Genomic DNA, 25,697 nt, shown 5'->3' on the forward strand with positions numbered 1-25,697 from the left:
CTAAGTACTTTTTTTTGTTTTACTACTTTAACCTAGCACAAGGCTCTGAGAGTGCTTATATTGTAATAGACGGGGATGTAGATTAGAGAATGATAAAAATAAAGATGCATTCATTCATTAAAGATTAGCTGATTTAAATTTTTTAATTTTTTTTTAGCTTATACGTAGTCGCCATTTGAAGTTATATGACCAAACGAGCGACTTTCTTGCAACGTGAGTATGAGCTCGTCTATATCTTTGAAATTTCTGTCGTCACATGCAAAATTACGGTGCCTGTTGCTATGAATGTGGTCGTCAAAATGATCATACTTGACGCGACAATTTTCACAATATCCAGGATTCGTTTCCTTCTCCTTGCGTTCCGTCATTTTGCGTTTCATAAATATTCTTCTCTTGAGATTATTGAGGTTGCGCGAAGGTACTTGTGAACCTACTGGTCCCAACCCATTGCCTCCTCCTCCTCCTCCCGCAGCATTGACTGCATTGCTATTCAAAGCAGAGTCCATTGAAAATTGCAATGCATTGGAGGCACCATAGTATCCTGATGCCATATTGTCAACGACTTTAGACTGGATGCATGATGAGTTTCTAGTCAAAGTTAATGGATGTTTCAACTCCACTTCCTCAACATCATCAACAGAGGTCTCTTCAATCTTGTCGGTACTAGTACTTGTTCCGGTAAATCCATTTACCGATAAAGACACTCCACTAACAACTTTATGTGAAGCTGCCTTGAGCGCTTGACGGTGAGCTTTCGAAGCTTCAAATTTTTTCATCCTTTTCAATCTCTTGCGTTCAGAATTTTGGTCAGAAGGGTCATAAATGAATGGACATTTGCCGTCCAATGTCAAGTTTAAGGTTGGATACTCGTTGCCCCATTCTTTAACAGCTATGGGTCTCACTGCTTGACTCAAGTCGTAAACGTACAAATAGTTTTTTCCAAAATAATGGAAATCATCTCTTCTTGCATTTGGATCTCTATCAGCTGAACCATATATTTTTTCCTCCTTTAAAAGATTGTATAAATTATTGGTCGGGGTATCTCTCTGTGCTGCATTACCAGCATTAACTTGCTCATCAGTTAATGAACCCAAGCCCAAATTCTTCATGAACCTGAAAAGCTTATCGTAATTCCATACTTTGACTTTGAGTCTTGACACATTGCAAAATATATCGTGCGGTGGGTATTGCAACTTGTCATCATAGGTACGCTTGGATATAATTATTGTGACGTTGCTTCCATAAAATGGTGCAATTTCGCATCCTACATATTTTAGCAATTTTGTAGCTCTACGAAACTCGGCCAGTTGTGCATCATGTTGACCTTCAAAGAACACGGTGGATTCCCTCATAATTTTTCTCCATGATTGTTGCCATTGGTAAAGCTCATCGCCTGAAAGTCTTCCATTAGCTTTTTGCTGTTGCTGGTGTTGCACGTGTACGTGAGAGTGTTGTTGTTGTTGTTGTTGCTGCTGCTGCTGCTGCGCAGGATGTTGTGCTTGGTGCTGTGTTTGTATGTGCTGTAACTTGTGAAGTTTATGATCCGTCACTCTGTCGCTTTGTTTAGGGAGAGGTTTGTTGATATCAAGCGATTTGATTGGTGATTTTGCAACTTTCGTGCTAGTTGGTTTTTGGTTTCTTTCTGTGGATTCATTCAATTGCAATTGTTCAGCTTTGGCATGTGTATCCACTTTGGCTGTTTTTGATAGATGAAGAGACTCTGTTGATTGTTGCTCAGGTTTTGTAGCTATTTGAGTAGCGGCATTTGTTTGATCTTGATAATGAAGAAATACTTCTTTTCCATAGTGGGTAGTACTCTTTTCCTTAAAAAGTGTCGTTGATTCTCTGGTAGTTGACTCCAATTCATTATTGACTGAGTGGTGACTTTTATTTGTATTTGTTTTCATTCCCATTTTCATTTCTGATTCAATATTTATTTCCGTTTCTGGACTTACTTTGGCTTTAACACAACGGTCCAAAACTCCCTTAGAGTGTGTTTCTTTACCATCATCTTCTCTATCACGTTTTCTAGCATTCTCTGTATCTTTTGAAAATGCACTTGTGGCTGGCTTAACAAGCTCCAAGTTTTGTTGTGATCTTTCATCTACTGTTTCTTTCTCTCTCTCATTTGCAACAGAAACTTTGGCTGTAAGAATTACTGAATCATCACTAACTTTCGTTTCTGTGTCTAACTTGATACCTGCATTCTCTACCTGTTTATTAGTATCATTAATTAAAATTTCTTGTTTGTGACCAACTTTTTGTTTATCCCTACTGCTGTTGTGGTCATCGTTGTTGTTGCTGTTGTTGTTTTTGTTATCTTCCTTGCTAGGAGATGACGTTCGTCCTTGTGATTTCAGTTTTCTATGTAAAGATTGAGCTTGATCATTCCCTGGCTTTAATGAGGGGTACTTGTTTGGCAGATATGATTTTCTGTGTGGTTTATATAAAGGTTTAGGTAGGTTGGAGTTGGTTTCTCGTAATGGCTGCCGTGGACGCGATAATGAAGTAAACTTCTTTTTGAAAATATCATGGTCGCTTGATCGAGGCTGATCTACCTTCTCCTGTTTGCTGCTGCTCTCCATTGCCAACCTCTAAACAAGTACGATGCTTTTGATGTATATTGGAAAAGATCAAAAAAAAAAATTGCATAAACGATATCAATTTGCTGCTTTTCTTCTATTCGTGTATGTTCTTTTTTTTTTACAACAACAACACCAACAACAAATTCTTGTGTACTTGCTGGTATCGTCTCCTTCGCAAATCTATTAGTACATTCAAGAAGAGGGAAAAAAAATATAAAATAAAAAAATAAAAAATAAAAAAAACAACAAAAAATGTAAAACGCGAAATTCAATCCTTTAGTAAAAAAAAAAACACATAAAAAGGTGGTACAAAAAGAATACTGGCAGGAGGGAGGATGGTAAGACACTATCGCGTCTCTTTTATATAGTCTCTGATGGTTGAGCTAGATGGCAAGTAAGTAATTGACAAGAGGTTACCCTTGAATAGAGCTAAACAGTCTAAAAATGACATGAAATAATAATACATCAAGCGGGAAACAGAGAAACATAGAAACATAGAAACAAATAACGGTAGGCATTTATCCATTACAAAGTCTTACAAACTTTTATTAATTTACCAAACAAAAAAAAAACAAAATCATTGGTCTTTACTCATTTCGACAAATAAAAGTATGGCTTCAAGGCTGCAATAGCTGGCATTTCTGCTCAACTGGTATTCTTCTTTTCTTTTTTTTTTTTAAAGTAAAAAGAATGTGCACTCTTCACTAGATCTACATTCTCAAATAAGAGCCAAGATAATCATGAATAATGCACCTACTGATCCCGAGGCTGAACCATTTCCACTAGTTGTAGCGGACGTGGTCTCTTCAACTCTAGTGGTTTCTGTACGATCTGTGGTTGCATCAGTATTGACATTGTCATTTGTTGTTGCTGTTGGCGATGTTGTTGGCGATGTTGTTGGTGACGCATTATTATTGGCATTTGGTGAGGTTGTGGGTGATGCATTATTTGTACGCATATTTGCCATTGTACTGGTGTCCCAATCGCTCCATGCAATTAAACCAGGTACGGTTGTTGCTTCGGCATTCATTGCATCAATAACGGGGGATGGGTTTGCCGCCAAGTCGCAGTAGTAACGGCGTAAACGGTCATCATCGTCAGTGGGTTCGAAAAAGTTCCATTGAATACAGTCATCAATGCAATCTGAATAATCGTCAAAGAAATCATCATTCATTCTACAAACACACTCGAGGAATGATTGGACTTCAGTAGTGTTACTAGGTGGTTGTCCGCATGCTGCATCTATTCTCGTACGCGCCAAAACACACTCATGGCAATCATTATCATCGTGGTCTCTGCGTGCCTTGGGTGTTTTAGCACAAACGGCAGTGACAAATAGTGCAATCTTTAAGCTTGAAACTAGCTTCATTCCTGGATGGTTGGTTGGCTCTGTTCTTGATTTTGTTATTTCCTTTCTGGATCTTGTTTTATTGTCTTTTTGCAGCACTTTCTTTTTTTTTCTTTTTTCTTTTGTCTTTTCTGTTTTTCTATAAATTCTACAAAAATTTCTGATAGCTGGATCTTACCTATTTATGTACAAGAAAACTTGGAGCCGTATACCCTATTTGTATTCTGCAATTGACCTCCTACACTCGCCCTATCATTGGATGATATAAAAAATGTGACTTCCATATCGAGTGGGTTACAGATAGCTGCAGATCTAATTTAATTTAGTATTGAGAAGGAACAAGGAGGGTTTCACACATGTTTCCGAGCAACAAGAAAACCAAAGACCCCATTTATGCTCAAACATTGCTATATTTCTTTTTTTTTTTGCTCTAACTCAGTTTCATTAACATGCTCCGCCCCTCTGTATACATATATACATATATATATATGTGTGTGTGTGTGCATACATAAAGGTGTGGGTCAGTCTTACTACCAGTGTATCAATTAATGCATTGTAGTATTATTTGCATGAATAAAATATTTTCTTGGATATTTTTCCACTTCATTGCGAATCAGAAGCAAAAGTGGAGGTAACAAGAATCCAAAGCTAAAACCAAAACGAAATTTAAAATTGAAACCAAAACCAAAATTAAAACTGAAATTAAAGGCAAAGAACATATATGGCTACAACATGATCTTGAAACAAATGTTTTAGGATAAAGTTTCACTCTGAATTTTGCCAACTCTTAATAAAGACTCATGGTATAATTACTTCCAAAAGCAGTGGTTTAATATAAAAATCGCACCATTTATATATGTTTTGAATATTGCTACGAAACATTATAATTTTCCTTCTTCTTCTTCTTCTTCTGCCCACTTTCTTATTCGGCATGTTATTGTAGCATTTCCAATGTGTAGGTGTCTGTCGGGTGGGTGAAGCCGAGGAAACCCGCCATTCTTGTGCTTCTCCGTGGGAAAAAAAAAAAAAATAGTGAGTGAAAATTTCCCCGGATTTTGTGCGTTCTTAACACAAAAAAATTGAAAATGACAATAAAATAAAATAAAATAAAGTACTGTGCTGTGCTGTACTGTACTGTACAGTAAAGTAAAAAATCAGGCGATTGAGTACTCCAACCCTTAAAGTTCAAGAAAAGTACAATAATAGCTCTACCGCTAACACCTTTAGCACTTTTAGCACCAACAAGACCATACCCTCTCACCACCGCCACCAAAACCACCACCACCACCATTACAAACAACGACAACAAGGAGTAAAACAGGGGGAAAAAGTATAGATGATTAGATATACTTTTCGTGGCCGTCTACAGCAGTTGAGATTCAACTCTACAAAGCTTTCCGTATCAAACTTTACTGATAAAGAAGTGTCGCTCAACATCGAGGGCAAGCCAATCACTTTTAGCAGCATATTTTTGCGAGATGCATGCACCTCACCGGAATCTGTTGATGCTACAAGTCAAAAATTGTTCACTACAGCCGAAGCAGCAACAAAACTTGAAATAAATCTGCCACCAGTTGTGGAAACCACCGAGGAACCAACTTTGAAAATACAATGGAACAGTAATGGACAATTGGTCAACTCATCCTATTCGCTATCATTCTTGAAAAAAAACTTGACATCCGCATCTCGTAGAGCAGAAAGGTTCTTTGATCATGACAAGAAACTTTGGGACAAATCTGAATTGACCAATAACCTTGCTTCCATCCATCACAAGTATGATAGTTTCCTAAATGATGACAAAACGTTTTTCAATGCACTCCACAATTTGAACAGATACGGTCTCTGTTTCATAGATGATATTCCACGTCCGAAATTGACTGAAATGAATGAATCGAATGTTCCACATTGGCCTGTTGCCAAGCTTGCTGACAAATTTGGCTATATCAAAAAGACATTTTATGGCTCTTTATTTGACGTTAAAAATTTGAAATCGGAGGCTAAAAACATTGCTTATACAAACACATTTTTGCCATTACACATGGACTTGCTTTACTACGAGTCACCGCCAGGCTTGCAAATGTTACATGCAATTGACAACTCAACCTTGGGTGGAGAAAATATCTTTTGCGACTCTTTTTTAGCAGCCGAACATGTCCGACTCCAAGATCCAAAAGCATATGAAGCTTTAACAAAAATTCCAATCACGTATCATTATGACAACAACAACGAATACTATTATTACAAAAGACCATTGGTGATTGAAGATCCCGAAGCGGTAGGCGAATTCCCAAAGATTCACACAGTCAATTACTCGCCACCTTTTCAAGGACCATTCGAAGTTGGCGCCACCAAAGATGACCCAGCTTATGAAATGTTTGATGATTTTATAAGAGGATTCCAAATGTTTGAAAATTTCATCAATGACCCCAAAAATCATTATGAGATAAAGATGCCAGAGGGCTCGTGTGTAATTTTTGAAAACAGAAGAACATTGCATTCGAGAAATGAATTTTCCGATGCAAATGGAGGAGATAGATGGCTCATGGGTACATATGTAGATGGTGACAGTTTTAGATCCAAATTGAGAGTTGGATACAGGAAGTATATACAATGATTTTTTTACAACGATGAATGATAACAAGATATAATACAATAAGAATCAGAAAAATAAAATAAAATAAGGTTAAGGCATAGTTACAGGAATACAGTGATACAGTAAGATTCTCCCTTTGTTGTTGCTATTGTTCTATTTTTCTTGTTTTCTTTTTCTTTTTCTTTTTCTTTTTTTCTTCCATACATCCTGATGTTGCGATATTGAACAAAAACAATCTATAGAAGAAGTTCTAAAACAATTATCCTGTGTTCATACTCATTAATACTTGTAGCCGTAGTTATGACGTCCAGTACTATGAGCATGACCATGATTACCACCAGCGCCATTACCACTGCTGAAGCGTTGTTTGGATTTCTCCAGCTCAGCAATGAATGCTTGTTTAAAACCATTACACAAGTTCATTACAGAACTAAAGTTAAGTCCTTTCAATGTATACCCCTCAGTGATGGTCTTTACGTGCCAAGTTACAATTGGCGTATTAACGTTGACCTTGAACAACAATAGGAAACTTCCTGGGACTTTGTGGTCGTAACAAAAGACATAAGCAGAACTCTTTGGATTAGCTTTGGTGTATGATTCCAACCAGTCATGAACTTCGGCAAGTGTACCTTCTCTAAATTTGGGACTACGCACCAAGTCATCAACTTTTTTAGAAATGGCTTGGATATGCTGGAAGATCAACTGATCCAAATCGGAGTAAGACTTGCCTTCCACGATATACTCCTTTCTACCTCTTTTCCTCTCTTCAACCAACAAGTGCTGGAACAAGTTATTACCAACTTTCCAAGTAATAGTTAAGAAATCTGGACCCCTAGATGATGGACGGATAACACAGTCACCAAGATTTTGCGGAGCTAAAAACTCTTCGGCCTGCTTGTAGTTGAAATTACGGTACAATGGATGCTGGATGTTTCTAGTGAGCGCCTTTTTGGCCTTTTCTTTCTCATTCTCTTTCTTCCAATCGTCTTCTTCTGCACGGAAATTCCATTTGCCGCCAACTTTGTCGATTCTTGGTATCGAAGCACGCTTGATATCCTCAGCTAATAAACTCATATCTGCAATAAATGTATCGTAAAACACTTCCAAAATAACTGCTTGATAAGTTTTGCCTTGCTCCAAATCCATATCTCTAATTTTGTCTTGTTCGACATTTGCTTGAATCAATGAAGAAGTAACAACCTTTGCCCACCTGATAGGTGCTGATGGATCTTGGTAATTCCTACCCAATTTGAGCACTGTAACTGGAACAATAGCATCTCTTCCAAATGTTGCACGTGTTTCGCCCGTCAACATATTAAACGCTTCTTGGTCAGTTAACTCGTGGTACTTACCTCTCAATTCTTCATAATTGTTTACCAATTCCTCCTTGATGACACGCAAAGTGGCAAACTTTTTCTTACCCTGTTGTTGCTGAATTTGCAAACCATAATGATTATAGTCCAAGGATGCCATCGAAACTTCAATCTTGCTGGCATCGGCCGCGTTCAATTGTGCAATAACATTTGTATCCTCGTCAAAATCTTCTTCATCTAGCTCAAGAACATCGGCGGCAATCTTTTTCGCCAACAAGTAATCCTCAGGGTGTATACGTGTTGCATCAAGTAATTCTATGGAAGATGAACTGATGTTATCGGTCTCGTCGTAAGGAATTTTCAAGAAAGAGGCACAGTTTTGGAAAATTTTCAATGGTGTCAATTCCAATTCAATTAAATCTTGTCTTGTGGCCAAAGAAGTAATCAATTTGGACTCCATGTTTCTGAGCAATCCGGACGCCTTTCTTGGACCAAAACCTGCAACATATTGCAACATCTGAGCAACATAGCGGTCTCTAATGGCAACGTTGATATCAACACCTAAAGTGTTAACGGCATCCACATAAGCAGATTCCAAAGCATCGCGAACCATATCCTTTGGTATAAGTTTTTGATCCTGGTGGAAAGTAAGTGATAAGATATCATCACCCAAAGAGATATACTCAAGTAATGGATTTTGAACATATTTGGCCACTCCAATGGCATACTTCACCAATGTGGGTTTCTCGGGGAATGCTAATCTTGCACGATCGGAGTTTTGGTATAATCTCGCGGTTTCATCTTGACCCCAAATCACAGGCAATAAGGGAGCTTCTTGCTCATTATTTTGCAAAGACGTACCCTCGGTATTAATAAGAATTCGATTGGACTGCACAAACCTCTTGACAATATCAAATAATTTCTTTGTGTTTGCATTATAACCGGAAATAACTATTACATCTGGTCTATTGTGTTCCAAATTCTTGTCAAGAAATTCTTTCAACTGACCACCAAAGCTTTCTTCGTTTTCCCGACTATTGATTGGGTTTATAATGGATTTGAAAAAGTCTTTAACTTCTCCACTATCTCTTAACAATGCACCAAGAACAGCACTATCATAGTCACCTTGACCAAAAGTGAGCGACAAGACATTAGGCACAGTTCCAAGGTCATACCCATATGGAGTAAATGGAGCTTGATCCAATTTATTATAAAATCTCTTTCTCACTTCTTTGGCTACTAATCTTTGGCATTCACGGCGCAAGTCTTCCTTTGTGTTCAATGCCACCATTCCACAAAGTTTTTGAAAAGCCATGCGTAGAACAAGCTCTCTTTCTTTATTCCATAAATCAGAGACCTCAGATAATCCATCTGACTTGAGACATTTGAAAATGGCTTCAAACCAATTTTCAAAGTTTGCTGTTTCAATCTTGATCACTGCCAAACCTTTTTCTTCAGCCTCCAACATTCTAAGGAAAACATTTGGTTCACTAACAAGATCTTGCGGAGATCTGTTAATTGCATACTTGATATCTGCATAAGGACTAAAATTGTCAATACCGATTCTACCTTTCTCAGTTAATGCCACGCTAATCAAGGCAAACGACTTGTAAGTCGACCGTACCTCTTGTCTAACCTTGGGATTGTGGAAAATCTCTTCGGCAAAAGTACGACGCACGGCGTCACGCGCTGTTTTCTCATCCTTGAACAATACTTCATCGTCATCAATCAATTTGTCAATCATGTACTCGGGAGTTTCCGTGTTGTCATCGGTAGCATGGAGTCTGTATGCTCTTTCAAAATCACCAGCACTTTGGTCTTGAACGTTTTCACCAAATGCTTTGGCAGTAATACCATATGCTTTTACTGCATCGTACAAAATGTTTGATCTAATACGTTCAAATAAAGCGTATTTGGAATGTTTCCTATTCTTTGCATCCTTCAGCTCACCGTTTTGATCAACATCTGTGTTGGCATTTGCAGCTACTGCTGCTGCTGCTGCTGCTGCAACAGAGCCAGCTTCCTGTATCTCCTTGGTGTATGTAAAGTTTATATAATCATGGATATCTTGAATAGCCACCATTGTATTGATCGATTTGATATCCTTGGTTAAGTCATCGTCGATCTTGAGCACATCTACCAACTTTTCAATATTCAACCGTTTCTCATATAATGAATGGTACTCCAAATCCAATTGAACAATTCTCCAAAGATCATCTTCATAAAGCAATTTAGTCACCAGCTCGTTTTTAGATACTGGGTCAATAACAGTATACAAAGTGGCATCTCGACGATTGGCCCAAATAAAAGGAACCTCGTACGCTTCCTTGGCAATGAGATCAACAACTTGACCAACTGCATCCTTAAATTCGCGTTCATACTCATTGTAAAGACCGCGCTTTTCATTAAACAAAATGTCAGCAACCCATTCCTTCTCCAATGCAAGTTCATCTTCGTCCAAATCAATATATGTTAAAGCACTTCTATATTTCTGATATCGCTCAGGCATATCAATAATTCTAATCAAATTATCTTCCTCCGTCAACATTCGCTCTTTCAATTCAGAGTTCTCAAACACGGCTTCTAATGTTGTAGGCTCCTCGTTGTCGATTTCGTCGTCCATAGCTGCCTCTTGTGCTTCCAATGCCCATGCATACTCTTCTCCGTTTCCAAAAACTTCAAACAACTCTTGAAGACTCCTCCTATCGACATCGGTAAGTTTCGACATGTCAAATTTCTTTTCCTTTTGCTTTGACTTCTGTCTTTCAACTTGTCTTTGAGCCCTTGTTTCTGCATCATCATCGGAGTCGTCTTCCAGCTCAATAAAGTCATCAAACTCCTCACCAGGTCCAGCAGGTAGTCTTCTGTTGTTGGCAAGATCATCGTTGCCCTCCAAGTCATCTCCACTATCTTCATCCTCTGAGAAAATATTTTGTAATCCACGTTGAAAATGACTCTGACTTTGAGCTTCGCTGTTTTCGCCACCAATTGCATCGCCTTCGGACACGTCATCTTCTGCTTGTCTTCGCTTAAGACGTTTGAACTTATTACCTCCATCCAGTCGAATAGGTTTGGCTCCAGAATTCTCCAAAAGCAATTCAAGATCGTCCTCGTCCAACGCATCATCTTCTGCACTTCTCTCTCTTTCTCTTCTTCTTTTTTTATGTTTTTTTCGCTTTTTAGATTGAACACCAACGTTGTCGTCGTCGTCTTCATCTTCTTCATCACCATCATCATCATCATCGACTATAAATCCTTCTCTAACTTTTTGAATGGCCTCTTCATCCTCGTCATCTTCATCTTCTTCAGAAGAATCAGTAACAGAATCGTTTCGTAAGTCAACACCTTCACCTTCGGATCCTGATCCTGAATGATCATCTATCCTATCGTTAATTTCTGGTTCCTCTGCAGCCATAATTTTAGTTGGAAAAAATTGGTAAAGACAAACTTTACCTACTTGTTATTATTTTATTTTTATTTTTATTTGAATAAAAAAATTTCCAACTTTGTAGTCTTGTGATTTAACTAGTCTATACTAGATATCAAACAGTTTGGTGGAGAAAGGAAATGGTAGAATAATGTTTTGATATACAATGTATGATGTGAGTGTCTTTCTTTAGATTAGGTTAGTGGTGGTTGGGATAATGATTTATATGATGAATGTGATTACGACGTAATTTGCTTTGTCGATGTTGGTAGGTAGAAATTACTGAGCACACAAAAATAATGTAGTGTTTTTCTTTTTTTTTTTTTTTGGTTTTTTTTTTCCCATTCTCAAAAAAATTGAAAAATTCTGAGAACAAGCCTAAAAGAAAATATTCTACGAAGAAAAAAAAAAAATGCTAATAGAAAATAAGTTGGAGAAGAGTGCGAGAAAGAGTGTGGAAGTGTGTGTGTGTGTATATGATGATTACAGTAGTGGGAAGTAGATAGAGATTATCGAAGGTGAAAGAGGGGGGGAAGGGGAGGAGAACAGTAACTATATGACAAACACATGACAGAACAATTATTTGTATGTTCCATATAAAAGTGTATTTAACTATAAGTATAGAGTGTGATGGGATTGAGAAATTCTATTGAATATTCTTGTTTCTTAAATGATTATTCGCTTCCATGGTATTGTCTATTCAATTTCATGTTGAATTGTTTGTTCTTTTCGTTTATGAATCCGTCAACATCCTGCAATTCACTCAGGCGGTCACGAGCTCTCTTTTTGTATTTTCGATCTTTTGATGTCTTGACTATTTGGCTCACTTCTTCCTTGACTTTTTTGAGTGGTTGTATCGCTGAGCTCAACTGCTGGGCGTTATGACTCTCATTCTGCAATTCCGCCTTTTGCGCTTTATATGCTTCTATATCGATTGGAATCTTTTCAATTTCTTTGTAATAGGAGGATTCTGCTAGCCTCACTTGATCATGAATGCCGTGGTTGGCTTTTCTCTCTTGCTTCTTGTCCCATTTTTCACACTCCTCGATGGTGTACTCCATCGCCCTCTCTAAATCGGTGAGATCTTTCTTGGAATCAGCACGGGAATTATAGGCATTGTTATTTGGCAAATGCTGATAAGCCCTCGAGATTGTAACTAATTGCCTTCGTCGTGAATCTTGTGCAGCATCGATCTTATTTAATTTTATTGTCTCCTGTCGTTTACGTTTTAGTCGATCAAATCTTTCCAATAAGTCATTAGAGTAAGTAGCTTCTATCTGTGGTTCTACCATTTTCATCGACAAAGTAGATAGCAAAGGAGAGAGAAATACTGTGTTAGTGTATTAATGTGCTAGTGTGTTAGTGTACCAGTATGTTAATGTGCTAGTGTGTTAGTGTTCTAGTGTTTGACGTCGGATGTGATTATGAGAATGATAAGGGAAAGGAAGATGGTCACTGAGACGGAGATGGAGACTAAGATGGAGAGAGACTATTTTGTGGTATTTTTTTTCCGTTTCTGTTTTGATGGAATCCAAAAAAATAACCAAAAATCCAATAATCAAAAGTAAACTGAGAAGAGTGAGAGCAAAGAAGAGCGACAAAGAAGAGCGGGAAATGTCAATTTGTGAGTCTTCTCGACGGTGAGAGACATAATTAGGGAAAACTTTCACAAGTGCTGCGAGAAATATTACAGCACACTTTTTAAAAGTTGACATTAACTATCAAAATCAAATTGAGATAAAGAAAGTGTTTGTAATTGTGGCAATATAGCCTTGATGTAAAAAATCAATTTACAAGCCTTATCAATGTAGTGCAAAGAAAACGAAATGGCTGTGGCTCGTTCCATTTTTTTTATTTTCTCTTAGTCGTTGTTGTTGTCGTCGTTATTGTTATTTGAACGAGATATGAGCAAGAGCAAGGCAAGCTAACATTTGCAATGCCAATTAACCAATGTTAAACATGGCTTAGTCGCTCATGAATTTTTTTTTCACAGGTTCAAGAGCTCGTTATAAACTTGAAATAGCCAAAAAAAACAAATATCGATTGATCAATAAGATAAGCTCTACAACTATCCCCAATTTTTTTTAAACAATTGAAATCCATTCCCCGATCGCGGCCAATCCTTACCGATCCGATACAAGAGTCCCCTCGGACCGCACTGTTTTTGGAGCACTAAATTCTACAAATGCTTGAACCTTCCCTTCACACGGCCCTAGTTTTTCTATTACGCCACTCTTTTGCTCTAGTTCTGTCGATTATTCGGGAATTAGGAGAATGAAAGAAAAAAGAAACAAGGAGGTGGAATAGAAGGAAGAAGTGCACACGGGGTTTAACGAAGATGTACTAAGTCGTTGCCTAACCACTTACACAAACACACAAACATATAGTTTCTCTCTCTCTCTCCCTTTCCCTCCCTTTCTCTCTCTCTTTCTCTCCCTTTCTCTCCCTTTCTCTTTATCTTCCTCTCTTCTTTTCATTCCTCGTGCACACTACGGAAAAGCGGGGTGTGGAAAGGGATAAGAATATATGGGGGGAGTGGGGGGGGCAGAATAAAGAAAGAAATTGATTATATTTGCAACTCGCGTCGTCCCTCCAATTATATAAATTAAAAGCAATATCCCCATGTTCTAATCCTATTTTTTTAATGCTTTTCTTGCTTTTCTTCAAATAACAATATCAACAAACCTTTGTGTCCAGTCTCACTCAACTCAAAACTAGCTTAACTCAACTTAAGTCAATTGACAAATAACGGACTCGCTCAAGAAAACAAATTTAAAAGATATATATATATAAAAATAAATAAATATATACACATACATATAGAAACATGTCTGACTCAACAGAATCCAAAGAGGAAAGATTCCACCAATATTTGTTAAACTTACCAAAGGAAAAGAAGGACGCAATTAGAGGTAAGCCACACGAAGTCCTTAAAATTATCGATGAGTACCCTGAGCATTTCATGAATATTGGCCAAGAGAAGGGTAAAATCATTTCAAAGCATATTAGAGAAAAAAGCCCCAAAATCATGATTGAATTGGGCGGGTATTTGGGGTACTCTGCGGTTCTTTTTGCAAATGAGTTGGTCGAGGACCCCGAAGCCAAGTATTTCAGTTTTGAAGCAAATGCAGATTTTGCTAAAATTGCCAAAGATGTGATTGAGTTGGCGGGGTTGTCCAAGAAAATAGAAATTATCGTTGGTAAAGCAGCGTACACTTTAGTCGAATTCAAGGAGAGATTGAGTAGAAATCATGGACTGAAACCAATTGATTTCATCTTTATTGATCATTGGAAAGACTTGTACGTGCCTGATCTTAGAGAGTTGGAATCATTGAACTTTGTTGCACCAGGAACAATCATAACTGTATGTATTAGGTAAAAAAAGAGAACAAAGAATAGAGAAAAGAAGAAAGACTGAAAGAAAAAAAAAATTGAAAACCAAAATATTTAAAAAATTTCTAGCCATTAAATGGAGAACATGAAATATACTAACTTTTCAAATACTATAGGCGGACAATATTCTTAGACCAGGAGTTCCTGAGTATATGAAGTATGTCAGATTGACTCCGGAAGAAAAGAAAAAGTACAATGCTGACCATCCAAATCCTAATGGTGACGAATTTATCGGTAGGTGGAATATCTTGTATGAGACGGAGACAGTCAAGGTTAAATTCCCTAATGGTGAAGATGCTGTTGAAATTACCAAATGTACCGATTACTTATCGGCATAATGGTTTAATGCCAATAAAACCGAGTGGGAGGGAGGGGGAAGAAGTGAGAGAAAGAACACTTTGGTAGATGTAACTATCAACAAACTAGATTAGTTTTATAGCAGCCACTAAATTAGATTGAATATAAATGTAATACATGTTGATCGTGAAGAAATCTCCATTAATTAATTTTTTTTTGACGTTTTCGCAATTTTGCAATCTTCTTTGCATATATTTTTCTAGCGCGTGCTCTCTGAAATCAAATCCACCAAGATACTTTACATTATCTTGCTAAAACAAATTAGAGGTACTTATTTTAATATAATAATAATCCCCTCCCCGTTTCCACTCCCTGCCTCTTTCTCTCTCACTCAATCAAGCTCAGGGTCAGACTCAGGTTCAGATTCAAACTCAGACTCCAACTCGAATTCATATTATTGCTTCTAGCAAATTATTTTCTTTCCAATCTCAAACAAAACCAATGACTGATCTTACTCCACAATTCAATCAATGTGTTGACATTGTAACGTCAGAATTTCATGCCCGACCCAAGCAACAACACCGCCTGGACGAAGCGCAATACAAATTAAAGGACACGTTCTATAAAGAATCTTTTGAGTTTTACCAAGTATTAGTAAACCTCAATGCGTTTATATCCAGCATCAAGACAGACTATCTTGCCATCTCAGAGTCTAAAGCAAGCTCAATGACAAAGGATAAGATTGATGAAGACTTTAATGTCAAGATCCAACAATGTTTCAAGAAATTAGCATTGCTTGAAACCTATGAGACAAAACGTCAAGAAATGGTACTGCAGAATTTACCCAAACGATGGTTCTCTTTTGGCTTTGGAGATGATGGTGAGGATGCTGCCTCTGAACAAGTCTTGTATTTTGATACTATAGCCAAGCATAGAATGCAGATTTTGCGGTTTCTAATGGAGAGTTTGAATTATGTGAGTAAGAAATTTGAAACCATGCAACGGAAGCGAGCATCTAGAGAAAGACAACTCAACCTGTTGGAATTTCAAAATATTGATGATGATGATGATGACGACTACGCTGACAATAATGTTGATGATTTGAATTTGAATGAAAGCGAGATATTTACAAATTTAGAAAAGATTCAACAAAATGTGGAAGTGGAACAAGACCAGGAGGATGAAAATGTGCCGCCAACGTTGAGTCAACAGCAGTTACAAGAATTAGAAGTAGAGAACAAAGAATTGTTGAATATGAAAAATACTCAGTTGAAACAAGTCGACAAGATACAACACTCAATTTTGGATATCATTAACATTCAGAATGAGTTGAGCTTTAAATTACAAGAGCAAGGAGATCTGATTAACAATCTCATTGATGCTCATTCGGAAGTGGAGATGGAAGTTACGGCAGGAAACAAAACATTGAACAAAGCAACGAAGAAGAACAAAAGAGGTGCAAACTACCTTGTTGTCATATGTATAGCTTTAGGCTGTCTTTTGGTCATTATAGATTTTTTGAAATTTATATAAACATAGGTGTTAAAAAGAGGGGGAAGAACAAAAAAAATTAATAAAAAAGGAATAGAAAAAAATAAAAAAAAAAAAAAAAAAAAAATAGAATACAAATGTAAATTAACTGCAAAATTCAATCTGTAGTTTCTACTTTACTATTTACGTCGGTTGATATCACAGTACCTGCTCCAATTGTGCGTCCTTCGCGTCTAAGCACAATTCTACCAATTTTAGCATTATCCTCATATGTGGTTATAGGTATCGAGTTGCCCTCATCTACCTCGATCTCGACAATAGCAGTTTGTTTTGAATTCAAATGCAAAATTTTCTTCTTCTTTTTCTTTTTCTTGTCACTATTTGTAATCTCAACAATGTTTGATATACGTGCTGGAGTTTGGCTGCTGTTTCTAAACAATACGAATGGCATACCAACAATCAATGGTTTGTCCATGTTGAACAAATGTATCGATGCAGTAAAAGATTTTGTTACCTTGATCAGCATTCCTTGTTTACTCAAAATATCACCAACTCTAATTGGATCAACTGCCTCATTGGAAAGTTGACTAGTCTTGAATGAGAGTGTAGCCAATTGACCTTTAATGGCAAAGTCAACCAAATTCAATGCAACTTTAACTGTTTGTACTTGCAATGCTTCTCCACTTGGGTAAGCAACGAGTGTTTCTCCTGCTTGAACGTACCCACTAGTCACTTTTCCATTCACTTTCAAATCACCTTTATCTCTATATACATCCTGGACTGAAAAGTAGAATGAATCTCTTATCACCAGTTGCTTATTATTCTGATCCTCAATATCTACAAACTCAAGGTATTGTCCGAGAGTAGGACCAGTATACCATGAAAAAGCATTAATGGAATCATCGCGTTTTACAACGTTATTTCCGGTTAAACCTGAAATGGGAATAAAATCCACTTGTGAAGGTTCGAATCCAACTTCGTCGCTTGTTAAATATTCCAACATCTGATTTTTAATAGCATCAAATCTGACTTGACTCCAGTCCTCCTTGTCCATCTTGTTGACAACGACGCACAATTTTTGCACCCCAAAGTTCTTGGCTAAGATGGTATGCTCTTTTGTTTGACCATCTAGTGCAAAGCCAGCTTCGAATTCTCCTGTGATGGAATCAATTACAAGTAATGCAAAATCGGCATTCGAAACACCACTAATCATTTGTGGAACAAAGTCCTTGTGTCCTGGAGCATCAATCGCTGTAAATCTTGTAGAAGCCACTTCAAAGTCAGTAGCACAAATATCTACAGTAACTCCATGGCTTCTTTCTTCCTCGGTCTGATCCATGATCCATGCAAGTGCAAATGAACCTTTGCCGATTTTTTCACTCTCCTTGACCAATTTATTGACTGTTTTGGCATCAACAATGCCATAATCAAAAAGAAGTCTTCCCATGAGTGTGGATTTTCCGGCATCCACATGGCCGATAACAACAAATGACTTGTGTGGCTTTGCGAAAAATGGATTTTTACTAATCTCATCTTCAATGTTTATTTTTTTAAAAGGTTTGGTCTCTTTTATTTTTGCAGCACTGTTTTTGTCCTTCTGAAGTTGTTGTTGTTGTTGTTGTTGTTCTTTTTGTTCGTTAATCAGTAGTGCTTTTACACCTTCAAATGCTTGTTTTTGGGCATTGAGCACCTCGTCGTCCGGTGATGGCTTGTTAAAGTTTTCTTTTGTCTTTGTTGTTTTTTCTGTAGAGATATTAAAGTTAGTAAGTGGTTGAAGAATTGACCCAAGCAACTTCCTTCTCTTTTGAGATGTATTGTCTAGATTGCTATTTTGCTCTGATTCATAAAGTTGTTGTTGTTGTTGCTTCTGTTGCTTCTGCAGCTTCTGTTCTGGACACCATAGTACAGAAACGCTTTCTTTTGGAGTTTCGAGAATCAATGAGTTGTCCAATTGAATATCAAAGGGTATCTGAAACGGTAAAGAGATTGAACCATGCTCCTTCTGAGAATTTACTACGGAATCAGTCTGAGTTTTTTGTTCTCCTGTATTTTTGAGTTTGAGTTTATGTCTGAGTAAAACTGGTAACGGTCGCAGAGATAATGATTCGTTTGAGCTGGATTTGTTTGTAAATTGGTCAAGAATAGAGCTATGCAGTTTATTAGTGGGGGTGATATTAGCTGAAACATTTGTCGCGGATTCTGTTGCATCTGCTGTTGCACCTGTTGCTATATTTGTTGTTGGTTTTGAAGATCTTGATTTTGCAAGAGCAGCAAGTTTCGACAATGGTGCTTGTGGAGAAGTCAAGGGCTTAACACTATCTTCTTCTAGTATCAGCTTATCATTCTGCTCCAGTGGTTGTGGTTGTTGCTGTTCTGCTTCTCTTTGCTGAGCTCGTAGTTTTGCTAATTTTGCTAACTTGGACATTACTATGCTTGTTGTTGTTGTTGTACTTGTAGTAGTTGTGGTTGTAATAGTTGTTGAATTGGTTGCAAGAATCAAGGTTGCCTTTCAAATATTCTTAAGCGCAATTTATTAGTCTTGTTTTTTCTCAGGCTTTTTGGTTTTATTGGTTTTTTCTGATTTTTTCTGGTTTTTTCTGCTCACTGAAAAATTGGTGAATCTGGAGTTATCTCGAAATTAGCATTGCTCTGATGAGAAGGGCGAAAATACTGATAGAAAAGAAAGATTAGAAGTCAAGGGAAGGAACAATAAAACAGAAACAGAAACATAGACATAAACAGGTAATAAAAAGGAAACACCATTAGATGTGATTATACATACTTTGTTTGAATTTACCTTTCAACTCCTCAATAGAAGGCTCTAACTCAAAATAGTTGAAATACAATGCTTCTTTCAAGTCGATTTCGGGAATCTCGTCATTATATGCCTTGAGCTTTGCTTTCAAGTGAACAAGTTGCTCATGCAACAAGTCATACTCTTCATTATTGAGTTTATCCTCATCAAACTCATCAATGTCTTCATGCGAGTTATAGTCTAATTCATCTTCGTCGTAATCCATGGTTGGTGAAGATTAGGTATAAAACGTGTGTGTGTGTGTGTGTTTGTATATTTGAAGTTGCGAGCTTCCTGTACCTAAGGTCCACTGCTTCCTTTTCCTTCTTTCGCTTCAATTTCCATTTAATGAAAATTGTTCTTTATAAAAAAAAATCAAATTATCATTTTTTTTCTTCTTTCTTTGTTCTCTCTCTAACCTGTCTGCGCGCGCACAAAATTTCAGTTTGTCTGTTTTTTTTTTTCTCAAAAGAAAAAAAATATAATGGCAATAAACCACTCAATAGCAATAGAGATGTTAAATTTACTAGTTGTATTTATTGTTTAATGTTATAATGCAAATAGAATATCTTATTGACGTTATCCAAACGGTGAAGATCTAATAAATACTATGTAATACCATGGAACCAGCTGATATACAACAGTCATTTCAAAGCTTAAAGTCAAAAGCGAATCCGAAATTTTTGAACCTGAATCCGAGCTTTGAACATAAAATTGAAATTGAAAATGAAATTGAAATTGAGATTGAAATTGAAAAGAAAAGATTTAAAGTTAAAAAAAAGCATTTGAGTAAGAAATGAAAAAAGGGAAAAGGAAAATGGAGAAAGGAAAACTAATTCCTTTTCCTGGGGTTCTATCAGCCACTTATGCCAACACTGCATTTGCACCTTTTACAATCGATGGGTTCATTCTTGGTGACACAGGACCCTGTAGACTGCCACTTAAATCATAGTGAGTAAAGTTCAATTTGACATAGCCCAATGCATCATCGGCAACACCTTCAAAAGGCGACAGTATTGCAGACAACTGGTCTTTGCTGACGGGAAGTCCGTGTAATGGACCTATTGTTGATTTGCCTGTGTTTTTGTAGTAAGCATCCAAGAATTTGGCCATGGCCAATGCTTCGTGAATCTCCTGATATACCTGAGGGTTAATACCACTGCTATAGTGGGCTATAAGATATTTTTTGACAAATGCAGCTGTAACCTCTGATGAAGTATAGGTGCCGTTTGCAATTTTTGACGCTAGGTACAAAGGTGGGAGTGAGGTAATGATGAATTCAGGCTCACTGAGTAGTGATTCATTCAAGTATTTGTCGTCTTCCAACTGGCTTATAAAAAGCGTCAAGTTCATAATAGTTTGCAACATTATTCAAGGAGAAGTAGGTGTGGCGAGATGGTGAAGTAGTTGTAACTGTAACTGTAACTGTAACTGTAACTGCAATTGTAATTCTATTCTGTGGAGTATTACACGAATTTAAAATTCAAATTGTTGCAAAGCTTCCCCTTTATATATATATATATATATATATATTGACTTATGAAGACATATTTTCTATGCATCACTATGGATATGTGGCTCTCATAAACTTGCAATATTGTGAAACGGAGATCCGTTGATGTCACCATAGACGTCAACTCAAATGCATACTCATAACCCTCGTGCGCCATGTACAAGTAATTACGTCGCGGATTACGTGTAAGTACAAAAACCGCACGATAAGAGGAATTCCTCTTCCTCCCCACCAAAGAAACAGAAAATAAAAAAAGCGAAAAGAGAGAAAAAGTCGTTAAGTAAAACTAAAAGAGAATCATAGGCATCTTTGCATAGAGATTCAGTTGTAATACTTTATTCTTCTTTTATCTTACTCTATTTTTTCACTAAACTAACGAGAGGGGAGAGGGGGAGGGGAGAGAAGAAGAAGAGGAGTTAAGGGAAGATAAGGAAATTGTGATAAAGGGGAACCCATGATTCAACAGCAACCATGTTAACCTTTGCACAAAAACAGGGAATAAGTTTTGGTTGACTTTTTTTTTTGTCTTCCCCTTGTTCCTCTTCTTCTTCTACTTACTTGAAGCTTTTGTCTCACAAACTTTAGTCTTTTTCCTTCTCCACGACCTTATTCCTTCCCCTCCAACACCAGCTCTCCAATTTTCTCACGAGAACTTTGACACTATATATTACAGCAACTGTTGCTGTAATATAATGGGTTTGGGTGATGTCACTATATTGATTTTCAACAGCAAGAGTCTAATATATTTTTCCACAGATCGGAAACAAAAAGGTATAGAGTTATGAGAAGGTTGTTTTAATTGTGTTTCTAGTCTTGGTAATTGATATCTATTCTCTTACTCTAATATCACCAAAGTAGCGGATATATACACATATATATACATCGTTAATACTGTTGTTCAACAAGAAATTAAACTTTTATTTCTCTTTTACACATTTCCAGGGTATACAAACCATTTGCACTGCTATTCTATTTTTTGCCTACTTTTTTTTTCCTTCTTCTTCTTGGTTTAGACAACAGTGTGAATATAGGGCATCGCAAAACAATTGAAAAGTAAAGTTTAGGAAGAGATTGTCAGTAAATTTTAATTTTTGCAACTCTTGTGAAACGTGGTTGATGCAACCGTTTTCTTGCTACTGAGTTGGGGAATAAAAAAAAAAAAAAAGAGAAAGAGAATTTTGAGATGGAAAAAGTAAGTGCCATTGCATTACGTTGCTATGGAAATTTTCTCACAACATACACAAACAAAAGTATAAGAAATGTATATACACGTATTTATATATATATACGTGTATGTATATATATATGGTAATAGCAAATACCCTTTTACACTTTATTCCAACACTATCAAGTATTAATTTCCAGATGCCGACTTGCGCTTGGCAAGTTGACGTAAGAAAATTGGACGCGGAAAGTATGTTGGTTTGCGGGAACTGAATTAGACTAAATTCCATTGATACAGCCAGGTCCTGCACCTTTTTGTTTATTACTCTACTCCTCTTTTATTCTTTCCTTTTTTTTTTCTAGTAAACTGCTTCTCCTATGAAATTGTTAATGTGTATGTGTTTGTGTGTTTGTATGTTTGTGTGTGTGGATGTGTGGATGGTTGTCTTTTCCTTTTCGCGGGTTAACATAGCCTATAAATTCTTAATAAAGTAGGAAAACTCGCAAAATGGTTATGTGGCCGCGTATGACGTGTATATATAGTGTTGATTATATTTGCAATAGCAATCATAAAGAGGTTTGTAGTAACTTGACTAGGTTTTGACTGTAGAATTTGTGTTTTGTATCTTTTGTTTTTCTACAAACCACCAAAGAAACACATTTCCATTGAATATTCTAGCATTCAAAAGAGACTTTGTTTTTTTATTTTATTTTTTTTCAAATAAACTTTCCTTGTGACATTTCCATTGAGCTATACTACATATGCACAGATTATTTCCACAACACTTTTCCACTATTAGATATAAAAGATGTTGTTTCTTTGTTTGTTTGTATTTCAACTTTTCGTTTAATTTGAAGTCAAGTTGAGCCGAAAGTTTATTATACCTTCTTCTTCTTTTTTCTTTTCTGGATTCGCTCTATTTACTTAGGCTGGAACGTGGCACGGGACATTTTTCTCTAAACCTTATTTCAATACCAACTACTTCCTATAACCGATACTTTTCTCCCATTAATATTGCTTTTACCAACCAAAAAAAAAAAAAAAAAAGACTTTTCTTCATCTCAACAAAGCAAAGTTATACGAATTTATCAGTAACTAAATCTACAACGAGTATACAAGCTTACAATGTTTCATCATTTTCTACTTTTGTTTTTTCTTTCCTCTCTCTCTCTAATAAATCAAAAATCAATCAATAATTCAGAATCTATCTATAAATTTTTTTCTTTCTCTCTTGCTTTCTCAAAAACAAATAACAAGAGGGAAACCCAACCACTTCTCTAGAAACAAAGTGGTGGTTGAAAATTGGAAATGGACTAGAAGAAAAGCAATCTACTACTTTCCCCTAAGCAATGTCTCTGGCTTCAACAAATCTGCCTCCAAAAGATCTACAATGGCTTTTCCTGCAGCAACCACTTCTTCATCAAAGTATCTTCTACCACTCAACTGTAATGCTATAGGCGCACCTTTAAACTTTTTGGGGTCATAACTCCGATCTTCCAACTCTTCCATACCGTTCCTATACTTAAACTTCTTATCCTCCTCGGTCCAAGTATCAACCTCTGGATCTTGTCTCAATCCGGTTTGAAACACCAAACTGGGGAAATCCAAAAGATTATAAATGATTGTATATGATTCATTATAAACTTCTTCACTGTGCGGAGCAACATTATTGTAGGCAGGACCCAAAATGAAATCAATCTTATTCTCAACCATATAATCAGTATATTGCTCACGAAACCTATCCCTTGTGGCATTTAGTAGACGATTCTCATAAGTTGTATGCATTCTCGTACCTTCTCCTGCATTCAAATACCATTTGGTTAATCTTGGTATGGGCTCACCCGAAGCCGAAAATAATTCACGTAGCTCCTTGTTTCCATCAGCATTGTACAAGGTCATTGCAGTATCATAGGCTAGTTTACCTCTTGGCGGAGTAAATTCAACAATAGTTGCACCTGCAGCTTTCAACTTATTCACAACTTCATCGAGTCCACGTCTTATTGGTGGCGAAACTCTCACAACGCCATCATCTCTTACAACAGCGATTTTCAAATTCGAAATCTTTGGTTGCTCAACATCTCTCCACTTCATTGGCAAGCTCCAAGGGTCTAAATTCCATGGCTCACCATTGTTGATATACGTCCTCATGAATAGCTCGATATCTTCAATTGTACGACTCAACGGTCCAATAACACCAACAACACTTTCTTGACCACCTTCGCCACCAACAACGCCTCTACCACTAATTCTTCTAGATGTCGGTCTTAACCCATGGCAGCCAGAAAATGCAGCAGGCGACCGAATCGAGCCTCCTATATCGGACCCCACTCCCATAACACTACCACCAAACGCAACAACGGCACCTTCACCAGATGAGGAGCCTCCACTCGATAAAAGCAAATTATATGGACATTTCGTGAAACCAGTAATATTGTTACCCGAGTCCAAATGCAACAAAGCCTGTGGCTCATTGGTTCTAATGTAGAATACTGCGCCCAAGTCATACAAGACTTTTGCAGTAACAGAGTCTTTCTCCATTATGTTATCCAACAATGAAACACAACCAACATGGCCTATTTTACCCTTTAATGCAATATGTTCCTTTAAAGAAATTGGCAAGCCATGCAATGGACCCACTGTATGGCCCTTTTCTTTATAGTATGCATCCAACTCTTCCGCACGCTTTAATCCTTCGTCAATAAAAAACTCCATAGCACAATTGGTAAATTGATGTGCAATAATAGCACGTTTGGCAAATGCCTTGTACACTTCAACTGATGTCCATTCACCACGGGCAATTTTGTTTACAATACTTGATCCCGAGGAATCGGTGATTTCAAATTCTTTGGGTGAAAGAAGCTTTTCATTATACAAATAAGATATGGAGTCAAATTGCTCCTCAATTAAGGTATCTACCGGTTTTGGTAGCTCTGTAGTAAGCTCCTTTGGTATAGCATCTGCTAGTCTTTGTCTATATGCTTTAATTTTGGGAATCCATTTCTCAAACTCTGTAGGGTCTTCGTAGCCTGACAAATCGTCTTTTGTAAGCAAAGAATGGAATAGTTTGTCACTCACTGGATCAATGGCCATTGTAATTTTTTTTTATTTTTTTTGGTCTATCACTTATGAACTAAAAGAATTTGATTTTGGAAATCAAAAAAATAAAAAGTTTTTGAAATAATAATAAATGAAATAGAAAATATCAATGAAAAACTCAAGAAACACGTCCTGCTTTTAGAATATAATATTGTCTTTTCCCTTTCCGTTTCCGTTTCCTCTTCTTTGTTTACAAATTGGTTGCTTCGATTGATTATACTGTTCAATGGTTTCAGATAGATAAAAAGATATTGTGGAAATAGAAGAGAAGCAAAAGTATAAAGGTAAAAAAAGGCAAACTTGGTGGAATGGCGAGAGGTAATTTCCAGTTCTATTTAAACTTGCGATCTCGATATTTCGGAAAGTAATCGAATTTAAAGACCAGATTCAAGCAGGTGGAGTACAAAAACATGGAAGGAGGGGGAAGAGAAATTATGTTACACAAAACGATAGCGGGTCTGGCTTTACGCGCGCTTATTCTCTGTCGAACTCTTTCTTTCTCCTGAGCACTAGATTAAATTTTATCTCATTCTTTTCAGATAACGACTGAGACCAATAGGAAGTTCCTCATATCAATGCAAAATAAACTTCAAAACAAGAAAAAAAGGTGTTGTTGAATTTTATTTCCGTTTCACATTCTCAATCAATCAATTAATTCCGATATTTTTTGTTTTCTCCCTGT

The 25,697-nt window shown here is 36.8% G+C and overlaps 10 protein-coding genes across 10 annotated transcripts; 3 read left to right on the forward strand and 7 right to left on the reverse strand. All coding sequences in view use genetic code 12, as the record gives it.

Annotated features, from left to right (window-relative positions):
- Nucleotides 1–158: 158 nt before the first annotated feature.
- DBF4 (Cdc7p-Dbf4p kinase complex regulatory subunit) lies at nt 159–2,585 on the reverse strand (the record flags this gene model as incomplete). Its single annotated transcript, XM_001523679.2, has 1 exon — nt 159–2,585. One exon carries the CDS (start codon nt 2,583–2,585, stop codon nt 159–161), a length of 2,427 nt encoding a protein of 808 aa, XP_001523729.2.
- A 718-nt stretch (nt 2,586–3,303) lies between these two features.
- On the reverse strand, nt 3,304–3,954 carry PVL30_005281 (uncharacterized protein; the record flags this gene model as incomplete). The annotated part of the gene is made up of 1 exon (XM_001523680.2): nt 3,304–3,954. One exon carries the CDS (start codon nt 3,952–3,954, stop codon nt 3,304–3,306), a length of 651 nt encoding a protein of 216 aa, XP_001523730.2.
- Nucleotides 3,955–5,269: 1,315 nt separating this feature from the next.
- PVL30_005282 (uncharacterized protein) lies at nt 5,270–6,547 on the forward strand (the record flags this gene model as incomplete). The annotated part of the gene is made up of 1 exon (XM_001523681.1): nt 5,270–6,547. One exon carries the CDS (start codon nt 5,270–5,272, stop codon nt 6,545–6,547), a length of 1,278 nt encoding a protein of 425 aa, XP_001523731.2.
- Nucleotides 6,548–6,805: 258 nt separating this feature from the next.
- SPT6 (Transcription elongation factor spt6) lies at nt 6,806–11,254 on the reverse strand (the record flags this gene model as incomplete). The annotated part of the gene is made up of 1 exon (XM_001523682.2): nt 6,806–11,254. The coding sequence occupies one exon, from the start codon at nt 11,252–11,254 to the stop codon at nt 6,806–6,808; it is 4,449 nt and encodes a 1,482-aa protein (XP_001523732.2).
- Nucleotides 11,255–11,940: 686 nt separating this feature from the next.
- On the reverse strand, nt 11,941–12,558 carry PVL30_005284 (uncharacterized protein; the record flags this gene model as incomplete). The annotated part of the gene is made up of 1 exon (XM_001523685.2): nt 11,941–12,558. The coding sequence occupies one exon, from the start codon at nt 12,556–12,558 to the stop codon at nt 11,941–11,943; it is 618 nt and encodes a 205-aa protein (XP_001523735.2).
- A 1,535-nt stretch (nt 12,559–14,093) lies between these two features.
- Nucleotides 14,094–14,997, forward strand: PVL30_005285 (uncharacterized protein; the record flags this gene model as incomplete). Its single annotated transcript, XM_001523686.2, has 2 exons — nt 14,094–14,630; nt 14,776–14,997. The coding sequence occupies 2 exons, from the start codon at nt 14,094–14,096 to the stop codon at nt 14,995–14,997; spliced, it is 759 nt and encodes a 252-aa protein (XP_001523736.2).
- Nucleotides 14,998–15,457: 460 nt separating this feature from the next.
- UFE1 (syntaxin ufe1) lies at nt 15,458–16,489 on the forward strand (the record flags this gene model as incomplete). The annotated part of the gene is made up of 1 exon (XM_001523687.1): nt 15,458–16,489. The coding sequence occupies one exon, from the start codon at nt 15,458–15,460 to the stop codon at nt 16,487–16,489; it is 1,032 nt and encodes a 343-aa protein (XP_001523737.2).
- Nucleotides 16,490–16,604: 115 nt separating this feature from the next.
- PVL30_005287 (uncharacterized protein) lies at nt 16,605–19,467 on the reverse strand (the record flags this gene model as incomplete). The annotated part of the gene is made up of 2 exons (XM_001523688.2): nt 16,605–18,874; nt 19,230–19,467. The coding sequence occupies 2 exons, from the start codon at nt 19,465–19,467 to the stop codon at nt 16,605–16,607; spliced, it is 2,508 nt and encodes an 835-aa protein (XP_001523738.2).
- Nucleotides 19,468–20,105: 638 nt separating this feature from the next.
- On the reverse strand, nt 20,106–20,609 carry PVL30_005288 (uncharacterized protein; the record flags this gene model as incomplete). The annotated part of the gene is made up of 1 exon (XM_001523689.2): nt 20,106–20,609. The coding sequence occupies one exon, from the start codon at nt 20,607–20,609 to the stop codon at nt 20,106–20,108; it is 504 nt and encodes a 167-aa protein (XP_001523739.2).
- Nucleotides 20,610–23,251: 2,642 nt separating this feature from the next.
- On the reverse strand, nt 23,252–25,009 carry PVL30_005289 (uncharacterized protein; the record flags this gene model as incomplete). The annotated part of the gene is made up of 1 exon (XM_001523690.2): nt 23,252–25,009. The coding sequence occupies one exon, from the start codon at nt 25,007–25,009 to the stop codon at nt 23,252–23,254; it is 1,758 nt and encodes a 585-aa protein (XP_001523740.2).
- Nucleotides 25,010–25,697: the final 688 nt, after the last annotated feature.

This window comes from Lodderomyces elongisporus, chromosome 7, assembly GCF_030384665.1.
Source record: "Lodderomyces elongisporus chromosome 7, complete sequence".
Taxonomy (NCBI): domain Eukaryota; kingdom Fungi; phylum Ascomycota; class Pichiomycetes; order Serinales; family Debaryomycetaceae; genus Lodderomyces; species Lodderomyces elongisporus.